Source organism: Rhyacophila brunnea, unplaced genomic scaffold (assembly GCF_057557595.1).
Source record: "Rhyacophila brunnea isolate RB1 unplaced genomic scaffold, BYU_Rbru_1.0 scaffold_3, whole genome shotgun sequence".
In the NCBI taxonomy this organism is placed as follows: Eukaryota; Metazoa; Arthropoda; class Insecta; order Trichoptera; family Rhyacophilidae; genus Rhyacophila; species Rhyacophila brunnea.
Window position 1 is genome coordinate 12124021 of NW_028232965.1, and position 24046 is coordinate 12148066.

Below are 24046 nucleotides of genomic sequence, written 5' to 3' on the forward strand. Positions count from 1 at the left end.
TAGTTAAACCGTAAAACCTACTTATGACAAACCATCGACACCATGCTAACAATGAATTTTGAAAGATAGTAATATTTATTATTACTATGAACATGGATAATAATTAGCACCTACTTTGGAGAAATAAGAAATATTAAGTTTCTATAGATACATGTACCTATATGTACTTAAGGTGATTCATCAGTGAAACGGCAAATAATTTTCAACCATAGGCGCGATGAAATTTTGCACTCGCTCCCATTCGGAGAGAGAATGTAGAGTTGGAAACACGTCATTTTGCTTCGTGATGGCGACGGCCGTAATAATTCTTAAATCGTGTAAAGATGACTTAAAACGTTACCCATTTCCTTTAAAAAGAAAACATGTCAATGAACAATAAACAGAACATTAAATGGACACATGTTGGATTTATAAGACAAATTATATTTGGTTTGACATGTCTCATTTGCACCCGCGACCCGTAATCCGCGCATCGCCTAGCGACGATCTTTTTAGACCGTGTCTCAACTGAGGTATAGCCTTAAGCTGCCTTTACCACAATAAAAATAAACTAAAATAAACCTTAAGGCCTTAAAATAAACTGCTTAAATCCAATCAATTTATTCTAAAAATTATATTTATATTTTTAAAATGGTATTTTTTATATAAAAATAATAGAATAAATTATTGCGAGTTACTACTGTAAATATAATTATAACACATTGATTACTATCTAAGTATAATAATATATTGTTCATATTTTCCTTTGTAATGTTTATTTTCTCTCGGGGGAGTCTGTAACCCCTAGAGAGCGCGTCTCCAGGTGGCGGATAGGAGAATGCCCTAATCAAGGGTAGGAGAAAAATAAAATATCTCCCGCGGACCAACAGACCTGGCCCTCCAGGTTGGGGGTTGGGCAGAGGGTTAACCACTCTCTCCCGTGAAATCACCAAAGGTTACTAATACTACACAATGCCTCGGACATATGGCAACCGCTTATAGACGACCCGGACCGAAAAATGGACTACGAATAGGATTTTGGAACGTACTTAGCCTATACCGAGCTGGCGCAGCTCAAAACCTAGTGAAAGAACTGTCAAAATATAAGGTCCAAATTACCGCCATCCAGGAAATCCGTTGGCCGGATAGCGGAGAACTTATAGTCGAACAGCATGTTATCTACTATAGCGGAAACACAGAGGGGAAACATGTTTTCGGAACAGGTTTTGTGGTCGCCAGAGAAGTAGCAGATGCTATACTTTCTTTTGAACCCGTAAACGAGCGCATATGTGTGCTCAGAATCAAAGGAAGATGGTTTAATATATCACTTGTGAATGTACATGCCCCGACAGAGACTTCAGAAGAGGCCGAAAAGGATAATTTCTATGATCTCCTTGAAGCGACTTTTGACAGGCTACCGGGACATGATATCAAATGTGTGCTAGGAGACTTCAATGCGAAAATAGGGAAGGAAGCTGTATTCAGACCCTTTATTGGAAAAGAGAGCCTACATGATCATTCTAACGAAAATGGTAAAAAAGTGGCTCTCTTCTGCAGCGCCAAAAACTTAATCGCCCGAAGTACCACTTTCCCTCGTAAAAATATACATAAAGTGACTTGGAATTCAAGGGACAGGAAGACTTTTAACCAGATTGACCATTTTCTAATTGATAGACGACACCATAAAGCTATTGAAAACATTCGAAGCTACAGAGGCGCTGACTGTGATACGGACCACAACTTATCGATAGCAACCTTTAGGGAAAAACTTAAAAAGACAGCCCACGCAAATGCGAAGACGAGAGTGAAGTACCATATAGAAAAGCTGACAACTCCAAACGGAAGAGATAGCTACAGAAAAGAGTTACAAAACCAAATCGGAAAACTCACCGAAGGAGAAGCCTGGAGTATCGATGAGAGGTGGAAGAGACTAAAAGAAGGAATGGTAAAAGCTGCTGAAGTCTCGATAGGACTGGCACCCAAGAAAGTAAAGTGCCCTTGGTACGACGACACTTGCCGACAAATGGTGGAGGAGAGAAGAGCAGAAAGAGCGCTCTATCTGCAAAATAAGCAGAGCGAAGAAGCACAGAAACGATATAGCGAGACGTGCAAAAATGTCCGAAAGCATCTGAGAAAGTGCAAACGAAGCTTCATCAAAAGTAATTTTGAGCAGATGGAAGAAGAAGCAAAACGAAATAAAACTCGATCATTCTTCTCGAAAGTGAGCTTTGAAAAAAGAGGCTTTCAACCTAGCACGCTACAAATCAAAGATCAACAGGGTCAGATAGTGGCAAACAAAGAGCAAGTGCTAAACATATGGAAGTCCCATTTTGAAAACTTACTTCAACGCTCTGTACCAGATGAACCTTTGGAATCGCCAGAAATCGCGACAGCAGAACCTCTTATACCGCCACCAAATAAGGCAGAGTTGATGGGAGCACTGAGTTATTTAAAGAATAACAAATCGGCAGGAAACGATAATATTCCATCGGAGCTTCTCAAGCATGGAGGAGAAACCTTTCTTAGTGCCATGCTTGAGCTACTGCAACAAATATGGGAGGAAGAAAAGATCCCTGAAGAATGGAAAGAATCACTGGTCTGTCCTATCTTCAAGAAAGGGGACAAACTCAACTGTGCAAACTACCGTGGCATCTCTCTTCTTCCTACTGCATACAAAGTTCTGTCGAACATTATTCTCGAAAGAATTCTACCATATGCCGAAAACATTCTTGGTGACTACCAATGCGGCTTTAGACGAAACCGCAGTACTACCGATCAAATCTTTACACTGCGCCAAATCTTTGAAAAGAAATGGGAATACGCCCAAGATGTACACTGTCTCTTTGTAGATTTTAAAACCGCATATGACTCTATTGATAGAGAAGCTCTCTGGAATATATTGAAAGAATTCGAAATACCGTCAAAACTTATAAATATAATAAAAGTATGCATGGACGGATCCAGAAGTAGAATTCATATGCAAGGTAGTATATCAGAATCTTTTGAGGTGACAGCAGGACTAAAACAAGGCGACTCCTTATCACCCATGCTGTTCAACTTAGCTTTAGAGAAAGCCGTTAGAGAAGCTCTGAAATCAGAAGGTGGAGTTACCCTGAATGGGTCCCATAAAATATTGGGCTACGCAGATGATTTGGTGGTGCTCGGAGAATCTGAAGAAGAAGTCAGAGATATTTTCACTCCTCTGGAGGACACAGCGAAAAGGTTGAACCTACGAGTAAATGTGGGAAAGACCAAGTATTTGAAAATGACAAGAGGCATTGAACCCACTGGAAACATTGGAATAAGAAACTCCTCGTTCGAGAGAACCTCTCTCTTCAAGTACTTGGGCTCCAACATTACCTCTAAAAATGAAATGTCCCTAGAGCTCTCTGACCGACTGAGAAGTGGAAATGCAGCGTACTTCGCGCTGAGTCGTCTGTTCAGGTCCAAAATGCTGTCCATCAAAACGAAATTCCGGGTGTATAGCGTGGTCATCAAACCAATCGTCATGTATGGATGTGAAACGTGGGGTTTAACAGAAAAACAAGAAAAGGCGCTCCAAGTGTTTGAAAACAGAATCCTCCGGAGAATACTTGGACCCGTCAATGAGAACCACCGGTGGCGCATCCGCACAAACGCTGAGCTCTTCGACCGATACCAACCTAGAATCACTAATATTCTGAGGTCAAGAAGGCTCAGATGGGCGGGCCACGTTGTACGATCTGAACGATCTAGAACTCTCTATAGGATTTACAAAGGCACACCAGCTGGCACTCGACCTCTTGGCCGCCCTCGACGGAGATGGGCGGACAACATTCAAAGGGATGCGGAAAGGCTGGGGATAGTCAACTGGGAAGAGAGAGCGCTGGACAGAGATGCCTGGAGAAACGTTGTGCAGTCGGCCATGGACCTGAACGGCCCCTAGCGCCAGTTTAATAATAATAATAATGTTTATTTTCCTCGATCGAAGTCTTCGCCGATACCGTGATCATTAAGTACATACCTACGTCGTGATACAATACTATTTCACAGAATCGTTAATACCTGAAAATCTATATTTGAACGTAACGTTAATAATTCAGTAAGTTACAAACGAATAAATAATTTACTTAGCTGGAAATGAAAAAAAATGGGGAAAGTCCCGTTAGCGTTTCTTGCGTAATAACAATATAACGATATCACCAAATGTAAAGAAAACAAATAACGGCCGTCGACAAATTGATAAATCATTTCGACAGAACAAAAAAATCTCTATCTGGTGTTTAAATTATGCCCCGTTATAATTGATTTTCTGTACAACACGATGATACAAGTTAGGTTATTGCCAACCTATGTATCGCGAGCTTAACACTATTTGACAGTACCAATTTAATAATATTTTTTTAAATATACTTATTGTAATAATAATTATGAAGTATTAAGTGTTGACATCATAACACGAAAAACGAAAAATAAATAAATTTAAGCCGCATTTAGACCAAGCGAGCAAACGTTTGTTCTTGGTCTAAATGCGGCTTTACATAGTAAAATAAAATAAGAATAGCACATAAGGCATAGGTGTGAAATATTTGAACAGAATAATTATATTACAGTTCAACAATAAAATTAAAAAAAAAATGATTATTAAACAATTCGTGTTTAAAATAAACCATGAATGACATTAAAAATTACCCCTCCAATGTATTTATCGGGTATTCGAAACACTCGCTTGCAGGAAATACATTGGTATTTGCATGGTGCTGTCTATCATGTGGCTTAACCCTGTTGCACATACAAAATCGTCTCGACTGCGACACGGTCATAAATCAAAACGGTCGGCAATGTTGCAACCTTCTTCGGTACATATGGGCGAGATAATGCCGGGACAGTGGTGTCACGCGGCTAGCCGAAAACTATAACAGACTGTGAAAAGCACCAACTTCACATGCACCGATACAACATTATGCTATTCTACTGGCGGTCCATGTCGAGTAAAATTTGGTACACGTGATATGCGGATGATTTTCTACTATAATTTCGCACCGACACTATGCATAGCAGTACATTAAGTCACATGCGTTTTGTGAATTACAACAAACTTGTATCGACAACAGTGTTGAGGTCGTGCGACCTTAATGTAAATGATTATTTAGATTTAGTTTTTTTTATTAACAATTTCTATTAGCTTATGTGTAAACATGAATTGCGGAGACTAATTATCGTCAACGATTTGGCTAGTGGCGGAATATGTGCTTCTGAAGCCAAGTGTTACAGATTCGTATCCCGCGTCTGACAAATCCATATAATATTATACTATATTATACATATTTTTTCAATACGTATTTTAATCAGAGCGTCTATGTAATATATTGAACGAATGCTTAAAATTATTAAAAGTTGTTATGCAATCTAATTATCGAGCTGATATTTATAATAAATTAAAAAAAAACCTACATATATAATTGTACATAATATTGTATAAAACATTATTTATTCTTTGCCACCCATTTATATATTAAATTTCATGTTTATAATTATTACTGACCATTATTATAAAATATAATGAGATTCATAATTAATACTGAACGAATATTTTAAAATACTGACAATAAATATGAAAACAGTTCAAAAAATGTTGTGATTCTCTCTCTACAAGCAAGCCACTATGGACGAAGAGACAAGCTGTCGTTCAGTCACATCTTAGTTCTGGGCTGATGCCAGACCCTTGGTGTTCCTCTATTTCTGGAATATTACACGACCGGGTAATATCCGTTGATCACTTACTCACCAACTTATATGCCTATTACACATATTATACGAATAGAAATTTCACAATATGTTAATATACGTTGATCACTATTGTGGAGCTGGTTTGACAAGATGCGATTATGACTAACTTGATAAAAAGATGTTTCTAGAACGATGCAATAGCAGTATATTTTTATAATTCTCAGATTTTACGATAGTGTAGGTTTAAAAAAAATATTTGTACGTGGCTTTATAACTTTATAAATTTATTTTGTGAGTATATATTATACCTATCACTGAAGTTAATATTATTATAAATTATAACAACGTTAATTGTGTTTTATATTTTTATCTTAAAATGTATGTATGCAAGCTGTAAAACCATGTACTTGATGTAAATGTAAATAAATGAATAATGACAGGTGTTCACTATCTGAGAGTCAGAGTATCGTATGCACAAGAAAAATACTATCAAAAAAACGTATGCCGAGTATTTTTTAGCCGCCTGGTGTCTACGGACTTTCGGTCTTTTGGTTTTAGAAATTTCAGGTGTCTGTTGTGAATAGACTAAAAATGTTGTTAATAATTAAAATATGGTATTTCAGGCAAAAAATCTGTACTTAACTTATTTTCTGCAAAATCGGACATACGACACACGAGTTCGTCATGAGTTACTATATTATTACTAACTTCTTTATCTTTTAAGGATATTATGTAATAAGGGTTAGTAAATCTCGGCATATAATTTACAGTTTTTTGTGCAATATAACATAACACATATTAATTATTACGGCGCCTTTTTAGTTTCCAGTAACATTTTTGTTTACGACAGACATGGTTATCAAATCCAGCGTGATCCTTCATTATATAAATATCCTAAACAAACGAGCTAAATCTGGCGATTTATATATGAACGGCTGTGATGTAAGTAAATTCATCTAAAATTGTCATTAAATCTGCAGATAATATGTTAAATAAATTAACAGATTATTATTAAATTATTAGCGGCATCTCACCTGAATAAATCAATTAAATCGTCGGATCCAGCATTCATTTTGACTGTCAAAAAATACGACTGCCTGTCACCAATTTATTTCGTCTATCTGGATCCTCTGCATTGAGGAGATTGATTATTGGTTATCGCTTGACTTACAAAACAAGTGACTGCCCCTCAACTGAGTACCTGAGACAGCGAATAATCATATAAATCTAAAAAGGTAATGATGTTGCTATTGTGGGTACTCATGAGGTAACTGAGAATTTTAATATATAATTTTTACAAAAGTATACATACTACTTATATTATTATTGTGTATATTATACTAATTCTATATTATGTAAACATAATATTTTCATACTATTTATGTAGGTACTAATATAATATAATTATTATTCCAATTGATTTTATAAATTAAGACGTAGTATTTTTCCAATATTTGATTATTATTTCAATTTAATTGACAAGAATGTTGTTAATGAATATTATGTAATTGCTATCAATGGGTACTTTTTAGTTAATAGGTGGTTTTTGGTTATACGGTTATACGTTTGAGTTGCGCGCGCCGCTCAACGCGCCGCCGAACGCGCTTACCTAAGACGAGCCGTTATAATGTCGTGTGTCCCAGGTTTCAATCATATGTCTGGCAAATACACATATTGTTTTTCAATTTGTGAAGTCAGAGTATGGACTTAAATGACTTTTTGAAATAATTGACACTTAAAACGATAAATGACCCTTAAATGCATGATTCATATGTAAAATTGAAACTGACATACTTCGGATCCACTATGTACCATATATATTAGTTTTCAAAATTTATTACTAAAAAATATCATTAGTCATCGACTTATAAAACTTACTTCTGAAAAAATAGGTGTCACTAAAAGTACAGAATTTAAATTCAATCTGTAGCATATAATATGCTACATGATGAAGTGACGAGTTAATAGGTTAAACAAGTGGCTAGCATCCATTTCTCGTAAAAACCGAAATCTGTCAATACAAACCTGCACTCCACGGAGGCTCTGATGATTTTATTAGGTTCGGACATGTCCAAAGTAAAAAAATAAATATTTTATATGTTGCGATTAAATTTAACATTATCATGAATACACGCAAAATCTTTCGAAAGCTAACATATTTATACTTACTTATATATATGTTATTGCACGATTATAATATCATTAGTAGGTACCTGAATAATTAATTTTGCAACATTGCGCTGTCTATGTACAATTTCCTGTGAAGGAAAAAAGATAATATTATACTATGCCTTTATTGCAGCGATAATTTAATTTATATGTTATGTCAGTTGCGAAACATTACAGCACAGCTAGAGCAGAGAGTATTGGTATCATCTTTCCACTTTCATGAGGTCTTTAACCTGTAATATTTATTTTAAAATTGCTCGCAACGCGTGCTGCCAAAACCGATAACCAGAGAGAAACGATCTACATGCACCAGCACTATGAAGCTTAGTATAATCAGGTGAGTAGGTACTTGCATTAAAATCGACGGCATCGTGGCTTAATGGTTGTAGGAACCTCTATGCGAAAGGGTTGAACTTAATTTTAAAAAAGTACCGCGAAAAGAGTACCATTTCAATCCATTTTACGAACATTTATATTATTATGGCAGTCATATGCGGCTTTCCCGAGATCTCCAATCATTGGCATATTGGCTGTAATAGGGACAGTTTGAATTTTAAATTAATATTTATGTAGTTACATATGTAAACACATTTCATACATATTATGAAATTTATAATAGTAGGTACCACAGAACGGATTAATAAATATAATTCCGACAGGCTATACAATCTCAATACATTACATTTTGGCGCAGGGTTTTGAATGTGTGAGTGTCCTACGAAAATGAACCACACATTATAGATATGCAACATTCAAATACACCAATATTGAATGAACGTCAGTGCATAAAACGAGAGTAGTTGACAGAATAAAATACAAGCATAAATTCTTGACACGTGTTTAAGTTTATCCCATATTCTTCCACAATCGGGATCGGTTGCCTGTTTCTCCACACCCGTTAGGTATTTCAGTTCATATTATTTCTGAGTTCCCTGGAAGGTACTTATTAATACATTACCTACCCTTTAATGCTACAAAATCAGAGCATTATGGAATGCATATGGTCTGGCTATGTGAGACGTACAATTCGTATATAATAGGTAATTAATTCACAATATTATGATGATAATAATATGATAATTTGTAAGGGTGACGAACGATTTCATCCGCTTGCAGGACAGGGAAACTGTCAATAAACTTATGTCTCTCTAATGCCGGGTCCACACCGAAAACAAGTCGCGCGACAACTCGTTAAATTTTACGATAAGCATGATAATTATCGTAAAATTTAACGAGTTGTCGCGCGACTTGTTGCCGGTGTGGCCGCACTTTAAGGCTATCGGACAAACCCGACTCTGATAGTGTATGATTGATTTACATGTGTACAAAACTAAGGAAATTAATAGTACTTACATATTTTAAAGGTGTGCGATAACGTCTCGAATTATAATGTCGTAGGTACTGAGTGGTAATTCTCGTAAAAATAACAAAAATTCTGTTAATACAACCTCCACTTGGAAGCCCATATTGTTATCTTTTTGGGATCGAATAATATTTATACAACTCTACAACCATAAATCTTGTTTATATCTATTATTAGATTATATTTTCCAATACAAACGGTTGAATAAAATCTGAGAATCTTCATTTTGTTACACGTACATACAATTACTATTATGTTATAACGGGATTATACTAAATCTAGAAATTAATATTTCGACTGATTAGTGGGCCTACATTATCTAAACTAAATTGTAGTGGGTAGCGATTAAATTCGAGATCATTTTCATGAAATTATCCCTAGTTCACAAGTAAATAATATTGTGATAGGCATACTTAATTGATTTTAATATATTGACCTAAGTATTTATTTTTAGCATACAAGGCACTTTTTTTGGAAACTAGAATTTCAAAAAATGTTCTATGTACTTAGGTACTTTAATAAGACCATAAATATTTCTCTGAATATGTAAATAATGAACAAATAATCAATTTCAAATGAAAACTTGTCGTTTTGAAAAAGTCCGTTTTCGTAAACCCTTCGAAGGAAACAAAAATACTTTTCCGGAATAGCCAATTATTATTTCCACGAAAACATAATTTTCCTTGAAGGGACCCTTTTCACGATTAGTTCTTCATTATTCAGAGATGAAAACAAATTACTTTTTCTGCGAAAATCTTGTTTATTCTGCTTTCATAATTAACTTCGTGGCTTATATAAATAATATACACCCACCTATATATAAATTATAACGATTGCCAGGCTTGTAAAATATATCATTTATATTACAAACATAAATTACAGCCGGTTTTGTTGAATATTTTGAATTTGAAGAATAAATACCTTGATCAGCGGAAAGCTGTTTCGTGGTTGGCTCAATTTTAATTGTAAGACGCCAGTCACCTCTTTTAAAAATAGCTAATAACTAAACCATGAAATTTGATTTTGTATTATATAATATTATCTAATATTGGGTACTGGGTAGGACAGAAGCATTTTAAAAATGAAAATACGGAAGGTGAAACAGTCTCAGTAATACGCATACTTATAGGAAAATGGCGAGTGTTTTATCTATTCAACCTACCGATTTAACTTGGCATGGTAGCTTCAAATAGTTAGTGATTCCACTTGGTCTAAAAAAATCTAATATACTAACATGTTTCTGAGTTATAGTTAAGTATATATATATATTAATTATACTTAAACATGCTAATCAACATTTTAGCTGCTCTTCTACAAAACAAGAGAAAAACAACACAAAAATTATTCTTTCATGGACCGGCGGGTAACCTCGTATTTTAGAACTATATTTATTACATTTCGTTTTATTCAATTTGATAACATAATGTTTTGTGATTAATGTTTATAATATGTAGGCGATTAATTTCACAATATTTCCGTAGACAGGAAATTTATATTTTAATATATCCTACCAACTTAATACCAAGCGATTTTTTAAAAATAGCAAACATTTTCCCGAACTTTATTTTAAATTAATGACATACTGCAGTTACAAAGGGTGGAAGTACCTATACAGTTAAGATCCGACACCAATATTCCACACTAAGCTTTGTCAGTCAAAGTTTTTGTTTTCATTGAACTATGGCTGAAATGTAAATACAATATTTGTTAGCTTTTAAAATTCAATTAAACCCAATTAAATAATTATAAATTATTTTATAGATAGAACTAGACTATTTATTATCTGTAATATGTATTCTTAATTCTACGAAAACAATAAAGCATGACTAAAAAGTGTGCACTATTTTTGCCAAATCGCCAATAATATACCTAAACTATAATAGCTTGGTTAGGCAGGGTTTAATTAAATTTTAAAATCTAACTACCACCACAATTTGCAAATTATATTTTTAGTTCAATGCAAACAAACAAATAACGAAATTTAGTGTGCACTATTTTTGTCTTACATTGCAACATATATATTTTCAATATATCTCAAGAAAAAAAAGTGTTATACCTACCGCTTGACTAAGCAACTTGAAGACGACTACAAGTGGCAGATATTCATCGTCGAAAGACACGTTTCTGTTCTACTAATCTTGATACATTCTTGTTCCACTTTCGACAACTTTGCTTACAGTTGAAAGGTTGTGGCAACATTAAAATCACAAAGAAATCTAATTCACTTACGTGTCTACTCACTTTCTTGTTTTCTTTTTATAATTTGTCTCCATCAAGACTCCGTGGTTTAATGATCACAGCCACGAAAAATATCTCAAAAACACAGTGATCGAATCAAGCCCTCCGCATGAGCCGATTTTAGTGAGTAATGTTTTACCAAGTGCATAGCCAACACGCCAGTGTTACCATAATATAATTTATAAAAACATCGCTTGTAAAATTATAACATTGGAATAAATTATTGATATCTGGCAACACTACGACACGCACACTGTCACACATATTTTCGAATAACCCACGAAAGGGTCGCGGAGGAAGCGTGAAAGTTCGGCATGTTTTGAAGGACAAACACATGGAATAGCTCTATCTATATTTTTCTATAATCTAAGGATCGAATACAAAATCAGTCACCTACAAATTGAACAAAACAATAATCAGAAAAATTTTGAAGGCGTAGGTAAATTTTACTTCATAATAATTGTGTTAATTTATTTAAATCATTTTTTAAGGTGAATAATCCTATTCGATTGTGCTTCCTTAAGAAGAAGCTGTTGTAATGTCGAATTTCAACATGCTAAGTCATTTAAAAAAAAAAAATACGATACATGTATACATAATATAGACGGCCCGTCGTACCTACTACCTATACGTAATGCCGGGTCCACACTGGCAATATGTCGCGCGACAACCTCGTTAAATTTTACGATAATTATCATAATTGCTAAAGAAATTTTACGATAATTATCATACTTTTCGTAAAATTTAACGAGGTTGTCGCGCGACATGTTGCCAGTGTGGACGCCGGGTCACACATAAAGACACACTACATTCGTGAGGTCACAATACTCACAGTAATAGGGAATCCAATGAACTTTTCTTTTTATCAATTTCTGAATAATTACAAACACAATATTAAATTGAACAAATCTTGGAAACATATAATTACAATTTCGACTTTACTAAAATATAAGTTCTACGAACAATACTTTAAGTTTTGAGGCAAAAAAAAGTATCCGTATTGCGTAAAACACCTACGATGGCCGCGTGGCTTAAACGCCAGCCTATATAGTCGAGGGTCCCAGGTTCGAATCCTGGGTCTGGCAAATACACATATTGTTTTTCAATTTGTGTATGAGTCAGAGTATGGACCTAATAGGTTGAGCAAGTGGCTGACATCCATTTATCGTAAAAATAAAAAATCTGTTAATACCATAGACTATAGATACATCTAGACGCCATCCGTTACATTTCTAAATGAAGCTACGTGCCGTGCGTTTGGTTTGTGGGCGAGCGAACGCATTCGCCTACAAGTGTTCGAGACCATAGACCATTTCGCTAGTGCCCGCCCAAAGTGCTCGCACTAGACGCTCAGAATTAAAATATAATTTTCTATTTTTTTACGTTATATAGTATTTTTAAGCGGTCAAAATGCAACCAATTAGGTAAGGATATCCATAATTTAGGTTATTTTAAAGAAACACTAGGTCACTGATATTAAAATAAATAATAATATTCAAATAAATTGTCACGAACATGTATCAACTTACCTATGAAACGTAATACCATCTTCTTGCTTATCAGTACGGCTACCATATTTTAATACAACACGCAGAACCACCTTTCCTATTTAATTAACTAAACATATTTACCACTGACTTTATGTTTAACACAAAAAATAGCAAATTTAGCAACATGAACTCGCAGATTATCGACGCTGCGTGAAGCGATTCAGCACGATTTGCCGGCGATAGTTTTGGAAACTAACTAAAAAATAGGTAAACCTTTTATCTTACTCTAGCGCGTGTCGCAGAGATTATAAGGGTGCCGAATACTTTCTCACTCGCACTCATGCATCGTTTTTATTCAGGCCTTGGTTAATACAAACCTCCACTCTGTGGAGGCCCATATGATCCTATTAGGATCGGACATGGTTGAAAGAAAGGAGATTGCGTAAAATCCACACGAAGGAAAGGGTATAAGACAAAAATTAGTTACGAACTATTGTAAAGTGCCAGGGCAGTATAATATTGCCAGGAAGTGTTCGATTATAAGGTAAACCAATACGAAAAAGATAAAGTCCAATTTACAAATAGAATACGTCTTATAATATATTTTAAATATAGAGCATTCAAAACAAATGAATTGAATTTTCCCACAGAACAATGACTTGATAATAACATAAATGCGTTTTTAACCACGATTTTTGAGTCCTGGTAACAATCCATATTGTGATTTTATTAATGCCTGATTGTTTCCGAGATTATTTTCTGCTACTATTACTGTTTCATTACCAGTACGCTACGAAACTGGGTCCCATAGCCTTTTGTAGTGTTAAAAAAATCAAATGCATCATTATTGTCCAATTGGTTACACCTAAAATGTACAGTACATTTCGCCGCATCACATTTCACCGTTGTCGTACTGGAAAGCGATGGCCATACAGCATTGAGATCAAAAATGACGCGCTGTTCCCGGCGCATTGTAGATAGTGGTGTTGCGATTTTATTAAATTCGGTAAGAACAATAATTTGATATTGATTGGTATCAAAACTCTGATAATAACGCTGTCATCGTTAATATATATTTTATAGGTAGGACTTGATACTTCCTAGAACCCACTTGATAACCTAATTTTAAATCAATCAGAATTTTGATTGCTTATAGGTATTTTTTATTTAATTATCTACATATTTTTTATGATTTATTTAGATATGAATCTGATATACTATTTCCCCGATACAGCAGCTCAAGGTGAACTGTCATACGGCTTACTGCATACGTACAAACTTTCGGACACGTGTCCAACATCATTATTGCATATTCAGTTCATATGAACTTTATGAGTATACAAATACGTGGTTATAAATATAAGAATTTCATGTTTTTCTAGAAGACAGCATACTATTGTGTTTTTAGTGTGTAAGAAATAAATTTCTAACATTATTTCTTTGATGAAAACCATAAGGACATACAAGCAAATTACATGAAAATTAGATACGAGGGTGGGTCAATAAGTCCTTAGAAAAGCCGACAGGTGTCGCGACTAGTACTGTAAGCGGTTTGTTTTCATGCAGCGGCACTACCGATTCAGTATGCTGCGAAGTTTCAATCAGATTGGTCGGGTTGTTGTGTGTTTCTCGTACATTTCAAAAAAAAATTTGCTTGTGGAAAATGGAAAAATGGAAAATGGAGAAAATTGAGTTTAGAGCTGTTATTAAACATTTTAATATAAAAGGGTTAACAGCAAACGAAATAAAAAATGAGTTGGATTTAGTTCACGGCATATCTGCTCCTTCACTTGCAACTATTTATAACTGGTTAAATGAATTTAAACGTGGTCGTACATCAACAAAGGATGAACCACGCTCAGGACGTCCTGTAGAGGTGACTACACCAGAAATGATCAATAAAATCCACGATATGGTGTTAAGTGACCGAAGATTAAAGTTGAGTGAGATAATTGAGGTTACAGGGATCTCAAAAGGTAGCGTCATTTCTATTTTACATGACAAATTGGGCATGAAAAATATTTCTGCAAGATGGGTGCCGCGTTTGCTCACAGTCGACAATAAACGCAATAGGGTGGTGGCCTCTAAAGCCCTGTTGTCGCTCATGCAACGCAATCCGGATGAATTTTTTCGTCGCTTTGTGACTGTAGATGAAACATGGATACACCACTATACTCCCGAGACGAAAGAACAGTCAAAGCAGTGGATTGCGAAGGCAAACCATGTCCAAAGAAGGCGAAAACCGTAAAATCAGCTGGTAAGGTCATGGCTACTGTATTTTGGGATGCACGTGAAATTATTTTCGTTGACTATTTGGAAAAAGGAAAAACAATAACAGGGGATTATTATGCATCTTTATTGGACCAGCTAAAAAACAAAATTGAAGAAAAACGGCCTCATTTAAACAGGAAAAAAATTCTCTTTCATCAGGACAATGCCCGTGTTCACACATGTTTACGATCAATGGCTAAAATTGAAGAATTGAAGTTCGAATTGGTCGACCACCCACCGTATTCGCCAGATTTAGCCCCCAGTGACTTTTTCCTTTTCCCAAACTTAAAAAAATGGCTAAGTGGACAACGTTTTTTTTCAAATGAAGAAGTCATCGATCCGACAAATGCTTATTTTGAGGACCTTCCGAAAACCTATTTTTCTGACGGTTTAAAAAAAATTGAGAAACGTCTAACCAAGTGTATTGAGCTCCAAGGAGATTATGTTGAGAAATAAAAAAAAAATACAAAAATAAAAACTGTTTTAATGCTTTTTTCTAAGGAATTATTGACCCACCCTCGTACCTACCATAATATATTGTATATGACTACGTTTTCCTTATCAAAATACAGTCATCTATCATAAAATCTGAAATGAATGTTATGCATTAAATATATATTTATTAAAATATGCATAAAGGACAGGAAACGTACCTATTGAATACCTACTTACCTAGTTGTTTCAATATTTAACGTAAGATGTTATCATAAGAATACTAATGAATAATAAAATTAAAAGCAAGTAACCTCGGAAGTGGATTTAGAAATTCAATTGACTTCTTTTTCTATTACTCTAATCCAGTGAAGTACCAATTGGAGTTGGGTTTCCATCCCGAATCTCGAGCATTGAAATTTTTAACATTTCGGGAAATACCGGATCTCGAGATACTTTTATCAGGTAATCTTTATTATCAAATATTAATTGAAAACACGATTTTCTATATGGAAAAAGTGGACAGAAAACATAAAATTCAAGGACTGATCCATTTAATACAATTAAGCCAACGACGACTCAAAACGAGCGCAATTTTTGCAACATCAGGGAATTTTGTGTCTCAAAAGCGTACGCGATTGTCAGACGCAGCGATTGACAGTCTGTGTTTTTTGAAATTCTATTTTATAAATAATGTTTTGAACTAGTTTTGTTTCCCTTCTTCTATTTTGTTTCTCTTCATACATAGATAAAAAATCATATTTTTTTGGAATCTGTTTGTTTTTACACCGATTTTAGGATATTTACAGTTTTTTTTTCAAATTTCCCGATTTCTCGTGAATTCTTAAGAATTCTTTTCTGGAAACCCGAATCTCGAGATTGAGATTTTCTCGGGAAATACCCAACTCTAGTACCAAGTAGCTTTAGCTATAACTACCCAATTATTTCAATGGAGAAATTAAGAAATATCTTTATCTTGAAAAACATACCCACATCAAGGGTGACTATATTCAGGCTGTGGCACTAAATTACATTCGAAATATTATCCTAGCACTTACATTACAGTTTACAGTTTTATGTCACGGCCTGACTATATTGGCTTCTTGGGCGTTGGCCTACACTAGTGTTAATTTCGGGTCAATTTTTATTTCTAAAGAAGTACTTCCAAGATATGAAATTTTGATAGACAGAATAAAAATGGTTAGTAAAACCACTTATACACGACCGCGATGGCCGAGCGACTTAGGTTTCAGTTTATAATGGTCTGGATCCTAGGTTAGACTCTTGGATCTGGACACATAATTTATTTTTCAATTTGCGTTTGGAGTCAGCGTATGGACTTCATTTGTTAAGCAACTGGCTAACACCCATTTGTCGTAAAAACAAAATATGTTAATACAACGTCCTGCAATATTCCTTAATGAAATTATTTTCATTTATATTATTTATAATCAAAATATTATGAGTTTATTTTAATATAATATATACCTATATATATATGTGTGTGTATGTACTTGCTTTATAATAATTACATTGAACGATTGATGGTGACTTCAAATTTCTAATTTGCTCAATAGTGATAGGTGTGTAATCTTATGTCTATTGACTGTAAAACAATTTTTGACACGGTCACGGTGTTCCGAACATCATAAAATGATATTTTATCTAGTAAATTAATGGATGTGTAGGTGTGTTTTATTCTCATGTAATGCCTCTACTCGAAGTTAATATTAATCAAACAAAATCCAACAATCTAACGAGAAGAAGTGTGACTACTGACCATTTGTGTGATTAGAATAATTAACGCAATAATAAGTTGTTTTGGACATTGTGGATCTTCAATGACTTATAAATAATATTTAATGTTGATGGCAAATACATCGATATCCAAAATAGCTGGCACCTTCAATAAAAATATTTATTCGCACGTCTATGTCTTATTTATTTTTACCTTCCTGCTAAAACCTCTCCGCCGCCTACACTGGAGATAATTTTATGCAAACTGCATATTACTTACGTTTATTTACAAAAAGTAGGTGAATACTGTTTATTTTCATAATTATTTGTGCAAACCTATTAAGAAGTAATTAAGTAAATACCTATTACTAAAAAAACTCTTTAACAATTTTATTTTGTAAGTAATGTAAAGAAATAAAGACTGAATAAATATATAGATTCTATACAATTTAAAATACATGGCACTAGTTTTTGGACTTTGGATAACAAAATATAACCATCAAAATACATTAACTTTTATAAAATTATTTCTGTATTTCGTTAAATGGTATTCACAAATTAATCCATGAAGTAAGTTAAGTCTAAATACATGTTATAAAATATTTTTTCTTTACAAATTATATGGGTATCTTCAAATTTAAATAATGAATTATTCAGGCGGTGCTTATGTTTTTCTATTATTAAGCAAAAAAACTGTACCTACGCGATGAATAAAATTTAATAATACCAAATAATTTAACTTAATCTAAGACTAAAGTATCTAATTGGGGAACGGAGTAATACGATCATATGTGGCGAAGACTCCATACTAGGTGGTTAACTAATAGGTATAATAATAGACTAATATAATCAAAAAAGGCTCCAAATAGTTTCAAACATTTCATGCATGCAATGTTAAAATCAGTGTCATTTACTATACCATATAACATACATACCTGAGGCTGTAAGTATTTAAGCCTAAGGGGCCCTTCGTTATTTACAGCAATGTAATTTTTGTAAATATATATATATATTCATTTAGGGGTGCTGGACTCGATGCCAATTAGTTTCACGGTTAAAACGCCTAACTATAACGACAGTATAATTTTCTAGTCCAAGTTCGAATCGCGGTTAGTCATTATATTTTTTAAATATCTATTTAAATGTCTGTTGTCCTTTTTTCGTGTAAAATAAAAAGTATTATAAAATTATTATAAGTATTATAAAGTATTATAAAGTATTATTCGTGTATTATAAAAAGGTAAAATATAATATTTTTTGCTCAGTAGGTACCAATAATACTGAAGATGAACAAAATTCAAATACCCACTGATAGATTTTCACTAGTGATAATAGTTCATTAATTAATAACAATACATACACACTGTTATTATTGGACCACGGGTACTTATATACAAAAAGTGTTATGAATGACAACGAATGACAATGAGTGAAAGCTGTAATACAAATGAAGTGATAATTCTGTGAGGTTGGAGGGATTTGGCACAGAAAAGTCGCCAACTTAGTTCTAAACTATTAAAATAATGTATGGTATAAATATGGCAAATGTTTTCTGTTGGCAACCATTTTCTCTCTTCTGAGTATTATATTTAGGAAACAGTAAAAAAATATATACCTACCTAGATAAACTTTTAAGAGAGTATCGTAAAACGCTATAACAATACCTGTATCCGATAATTTCTCGGATGACCTCTCAGCCTGCCTGGTTGGGTTTGAAAATACGTACATAATAATATAACAGATAACTGAACGCGCAATATGGCTGGGTAATATTGTGGTAAAAAGCATTATTTTTGACAGGTCAACTGTAAGAAACAAATGGAAAAATAAACGAGCGAACATCCCACAGCTTGTTTTTTGTTGAACTCATTTTTTATCAAGGCATGAGATCATCAGCACTTTTTTCTAATATTCTGACAAACAACTTTGGTTGGTAGCTTATGCCTAACCAATACCAGATTAAACTATAAAGCATACGATGGCAGAGGTTACCAAAATATGAATATTTTGTACCACACCAAAATAAATTAAATTTTGGTATAATTATATGAAAGTTTCTCTCTATTAGTATGGATCAACCAGAGGATTCAGAAATAATGGGAACTGAAATAACTAACGGGTGTGGAGTAACAGGTGACCAATGACGAGTGTTGAAGAATATGGGATAAACTTAAATACGTGTTAATAATTATTAATACAATCAGCTCTCGGTTTATTCACTGACACTCATTCAAATCGTAGTATATTCTTGGGTTTTCACCGTGTCTCCTTCTTCCTTCTTTACTCGACGTTTCGGGCTCGTTGCAGAGGCCATTATATATCAAGATATCTCTTGATAATGGCCTCTGCAACGAGCCCGAAACGTCGAGTAAAGAAGGAAGAAGGAGACACGGTGAAAACCTAAGAATATACTACGATAAAAAACAACCGTGAAAGCCTCAAACATTATACTCATTCAAATGTATTTGAAAGTTGCAACACACAAAACTCTGCTTCAAAATGCAGTGTATTGAGCCTATCGGAATTCTATTTATTAAAATTAAACTGTTCTGTGGGATCAACTGTTGTAAGCCATAGCTACTATTCACCAGAGCTAAAACTAGAGTTGCGCTAAGGGTGGTTGCCACCCGGATGCCAACCAAAAAATGCCAGTCTCATTGAATCATAAATATTTATATAAGTTTAAAAAAAATTAAAAATTTATCTATATACGACTAATACACCTTTTTTCAATATTCACTAATAAAAATGGGGAAAAATTCCCCTTCAAACTTTGTGACTGTTAAATGCAATATATTTCTAGTACCTAGGTAGTATCATTAATATATTTTTTTCCCCCGCAGATTTTATCGATCCCTGAAACCTGCCACTCGGGTGCTGCGTACTCCCACTTGGTGCGTCCCTGGCTAAAATAATGGAATTCACAATGCAATCTGAATTTGATATAATGGCGTGATGCATTCATTGTTTAAGCGTTAAGACGTGAAAAAGTATAAGAAACTTCTTTTGATATGATTATTTTACGAGTTAAAATTTAAATTGTTGAAATGTAGTTGAACGTAACGAAAAATCACTTGTATGGTTTTGATTTTCAATAGACACTAACTACTACATAGGGTAGATTGGTGGTTTTATTTTTGCTTATTCAAGTAAAATCTGTTGAAAATTGTTTCACCTGAAAACCAATGAATCAAATCCAATTATATCGATAAATTAATGCATTTAGGTACTTGCATATAATATTTTTTTGAAATACTAGAGCTAGAGGTTCACGGAAAATTGACCGAGGGGACAATTTTATTTCTTGCTGAAGACTTTATGCATCCTCCATTATACAATATAAGACGAAATATCCAGTTGTGCAGGTAACGTATTAAAATTATTACGGTGATGTCAAATTATTCAAGAATATAAAAAAGGCACTCAAATCCAAATATTAAGCGTTATTGATAGGTACTTAATAGTTTTATAATAGACTTGTGAATTTATGTGTGTGTACAGTTGAGTATGTGGTGGTTTATGGAGGAAAATTTCGAAAATCTTGACAAAATCAAAAATATTAAAGTATTTTTAATGTGAAAACTTGTGTACTAAAATAAGTACTAATTTAAAAACATGTAGGTGATGTTTGTCCTTATAATATATTAATAACAATCAGTAGTACTGCTCCTTCATTTTGTATTGTATATCTTGATAGATTTTCACCAAGAAATATATTGGTAGGCAGTCAAAAACACACAACAAGAAAATGTGTACAAAAAATCACTGTAGTGTGAAAGATTGTCTAGTTTTCAAAAATGTGGGGTTCTCTGTTTATCCTTTTCACATAGGTAACTTTCACGAGTTACCGATCGTATACCTGAAATTAAAAAAAAATAATGCTCTTTTGCTCAAGAAAATAATAGACACTTCCCTGACACAATTTTATTCAGTATGTATAAATAAATTAAATAAATCCACACACCTGAAACAGATTTAAATTAACATACATAAATACGCACTCACACTGGCAGAAAATTAATACGTTCGCATATTGAAACAAACACAGCAGTAAATAATAATAGACGACTCGGCGTGCCCTCGTGTAGTTAGTTTTGTTCAAAATAGCAATGAGAGATAATGTAAATGTATTAAAATTAAATGAACGCTCCGCCATAAAAGAAATGTAGGTGCTTGAAGCGTGGATCGGAATATTGTGGCTTGCATGGTAACAGCATAACAATAAGATGCCTTAAAATGAAAACAACAAGTAGCTACTTACATAAGTACATTGGATTCGTATTGTCATTATTTCAGACAAACAAATCGCTGGCAGCGTTGCCAACTTGGCGAATTTCTTGCCAGATCTAGCATTTTGTAGTAGACATTATCTACCTTGAAAAAACGAATCTGGCATATAGCGTGAAATTGAGCGTTTTACAATATGACAAACAGCTCAAAAAATCTTATATTACATAGGTACTGTGGATTTTCTTGAAAATGAATAGGACATCTTACCAATAAAATAAATGTTAAGTACATCAATTTTTACTTTCTTTAATGTTTTAAATTTAATGAAATAAAACACAATATGTACCTACCTACCTAATTATTACTTATTTCACATTATTATGTATGTTCAATACAATAGAAAGAATGTTACATTCTTAAATCTTGTGAATTATTCGTTAAATAAAAAAATAGTTATTAATAATATTATTAGCAAGTTTAAGTTACAACAAAATTTTTTTGGAGTGACGTCGATTAGTAATTAAAGTAATACCTACTTTGATTTAAAATACAAAAGCCGATCGCCAATAGTAACTCGATTTGGAAGCGCTTCAGAGCCATAAGTTAAAAATGTCGCAATTAGATAGGATACCTATAGCATTGTGGTCAATGTGCGTGGGCGCGAAACCCGAGAGACGCAGATTCGATTCCTGCTGGGTGTCGTATTTTTTTTCAAAAAAGATTTTTTCTATTGGTTATACGTACTCATTATAATATTTTCTAAGAAGTGTTTTCAAAATTATATTGTATGTTCGATAAAAAGAATGATACATTCTTAAGTCTTGTGGATTATTCGTCAAATAACAAAAAGTTAATTCAATTACTGACAATGTTGAATTACTACACAATATTTTATGGTGCTATAAAGAAGTATGTATGTCGTAATTTTATTAATAAATAGAATCGTTATTCTTGTAAAAATAGTCTGGATAATAATTATGAAAATTCATTAAATTTTATTATTTTTTAGAAATCTAGTATTTTTTCTGACAACTAGCTTATTTCATTAGGATATTTGGCGTGTATTTTTATTGACAGATTGGCAACATTGATCACAGTATATATTTGTGAATACTGTATTTATGGCCATTGCCAATGAAAACAATCACGATTTTATTGAAAATATTTTTTTTACAATAATTGATGCGTCGAAGAATTGTGGGCGAAGAATATTCCGGACACCGATAATGACATCGACATCTCTATAATATTTTAACTTATAACAAAGCGGTGTTGGGTTCATTGTATTCCTTAGTAGTGATAATTTTTCAATTTTAGTTGTTGTTTAAATTTTTATTTGCTTTACCGATTATCGCATCGTAATTTATCTTATTGGATATACAGTAACGAACTTGGTTTTTTTTTCAATGTCACTATTCGAAAATATACAATGTTGTTATCGTACGTAATTAATCTCAAACGTTGAAGAATGACATATACACATTGTTAGCAATACGTAATGGATGTTTCAAAGATACTAACTTGTTCAATAAATAAAATAATCTGAGGTTCCACTGAGCCAAAAACATGACTTGTCCAATCTAAATCCCACAATACATTACCATAACTACGTGAGCCGATTGATTATTCAAGTGGAGAGTCTGATGAGACAAAAAAATCCTTCGAGATAGGCACTGTGGGCGAAGAAATATAGATCCGAACTTCTGAAGGATTTACAATAACAACACACTAAATTTGTATTGGAAATAGTCGAACGGAATCGGGATTAGAAACACTACTACTAATGTGGCCAAACTGACCAGAGACAGTAGGTACCTATACTTAGTTTATGCGGTGAGCCTGCTTTTCGTTGTTTGTCATTATCAATTCGTCGGATCTAGTTAATATTAAAAGACTATATTCTTCTTCCTCGTCATCTCATTTATATTGAGCGTGGTATTTATGAGCAGTTCCAATTCTGCAGAATATTTTCTGCCAGTTATCCATGGATACAGCTGAGCAGATTGTTAATACCAATGAATCTCTTTTATCGTTTAAGTCTGTCCAAACTGTCACTTCCTCTGACCCCTGAGAAACATGGCAAACTAAGTGAATATCTTATCTCAGGAAAATGATAGAGGTTCCTGAGTATACGCCTCCAATACCATTTTAAAATCATGATAATATAAAAATAAAACAGCGACTGAGGTTGACATTATTGAATTATTAGGATTTTGGTCACCTCTGTTTCCACTCTCCTACAGTCTACAGTCTACACTCTACACGATGACGAGTGAACAAACCGAAGCTCGCTGCACACACAAATAGTAATAATTATGGATGTAACTGATTTGAGCTAAGAGTGACTGCATGTAGAGATAGATAGTTAAGAATGAACAAACCCTGAAATATTGCTAACATAAAATCAACGCTACAATCTACTTCCAAA

General features: G+C 33.6%; 1 protein-coding gene across 1 annotated transcript; it reads left to right on the top strand.

Annotated features, from left to right (window-relative positions):
- Positions 1 to 964: 964 nt before the first annotated feature.
- LOC147067897 (uncharacterized) lies at positions 965 to 23689 on the top strand. The gene is made up of 2 exons (XM_085952514.1): positions 965 to 2711; positions 23568 to 23689. The coding sequence occupies exons 1-2, from the start codon at positions 965 to 967 to the stop codon at positions 23687 to 23689; spliced, it is 1869 nt and encodes a 622-aa protein (XP_085808640.1).
- The last annotated feature ends 357 nt before the right edge of the window (positions 23690 to 24046 follow it).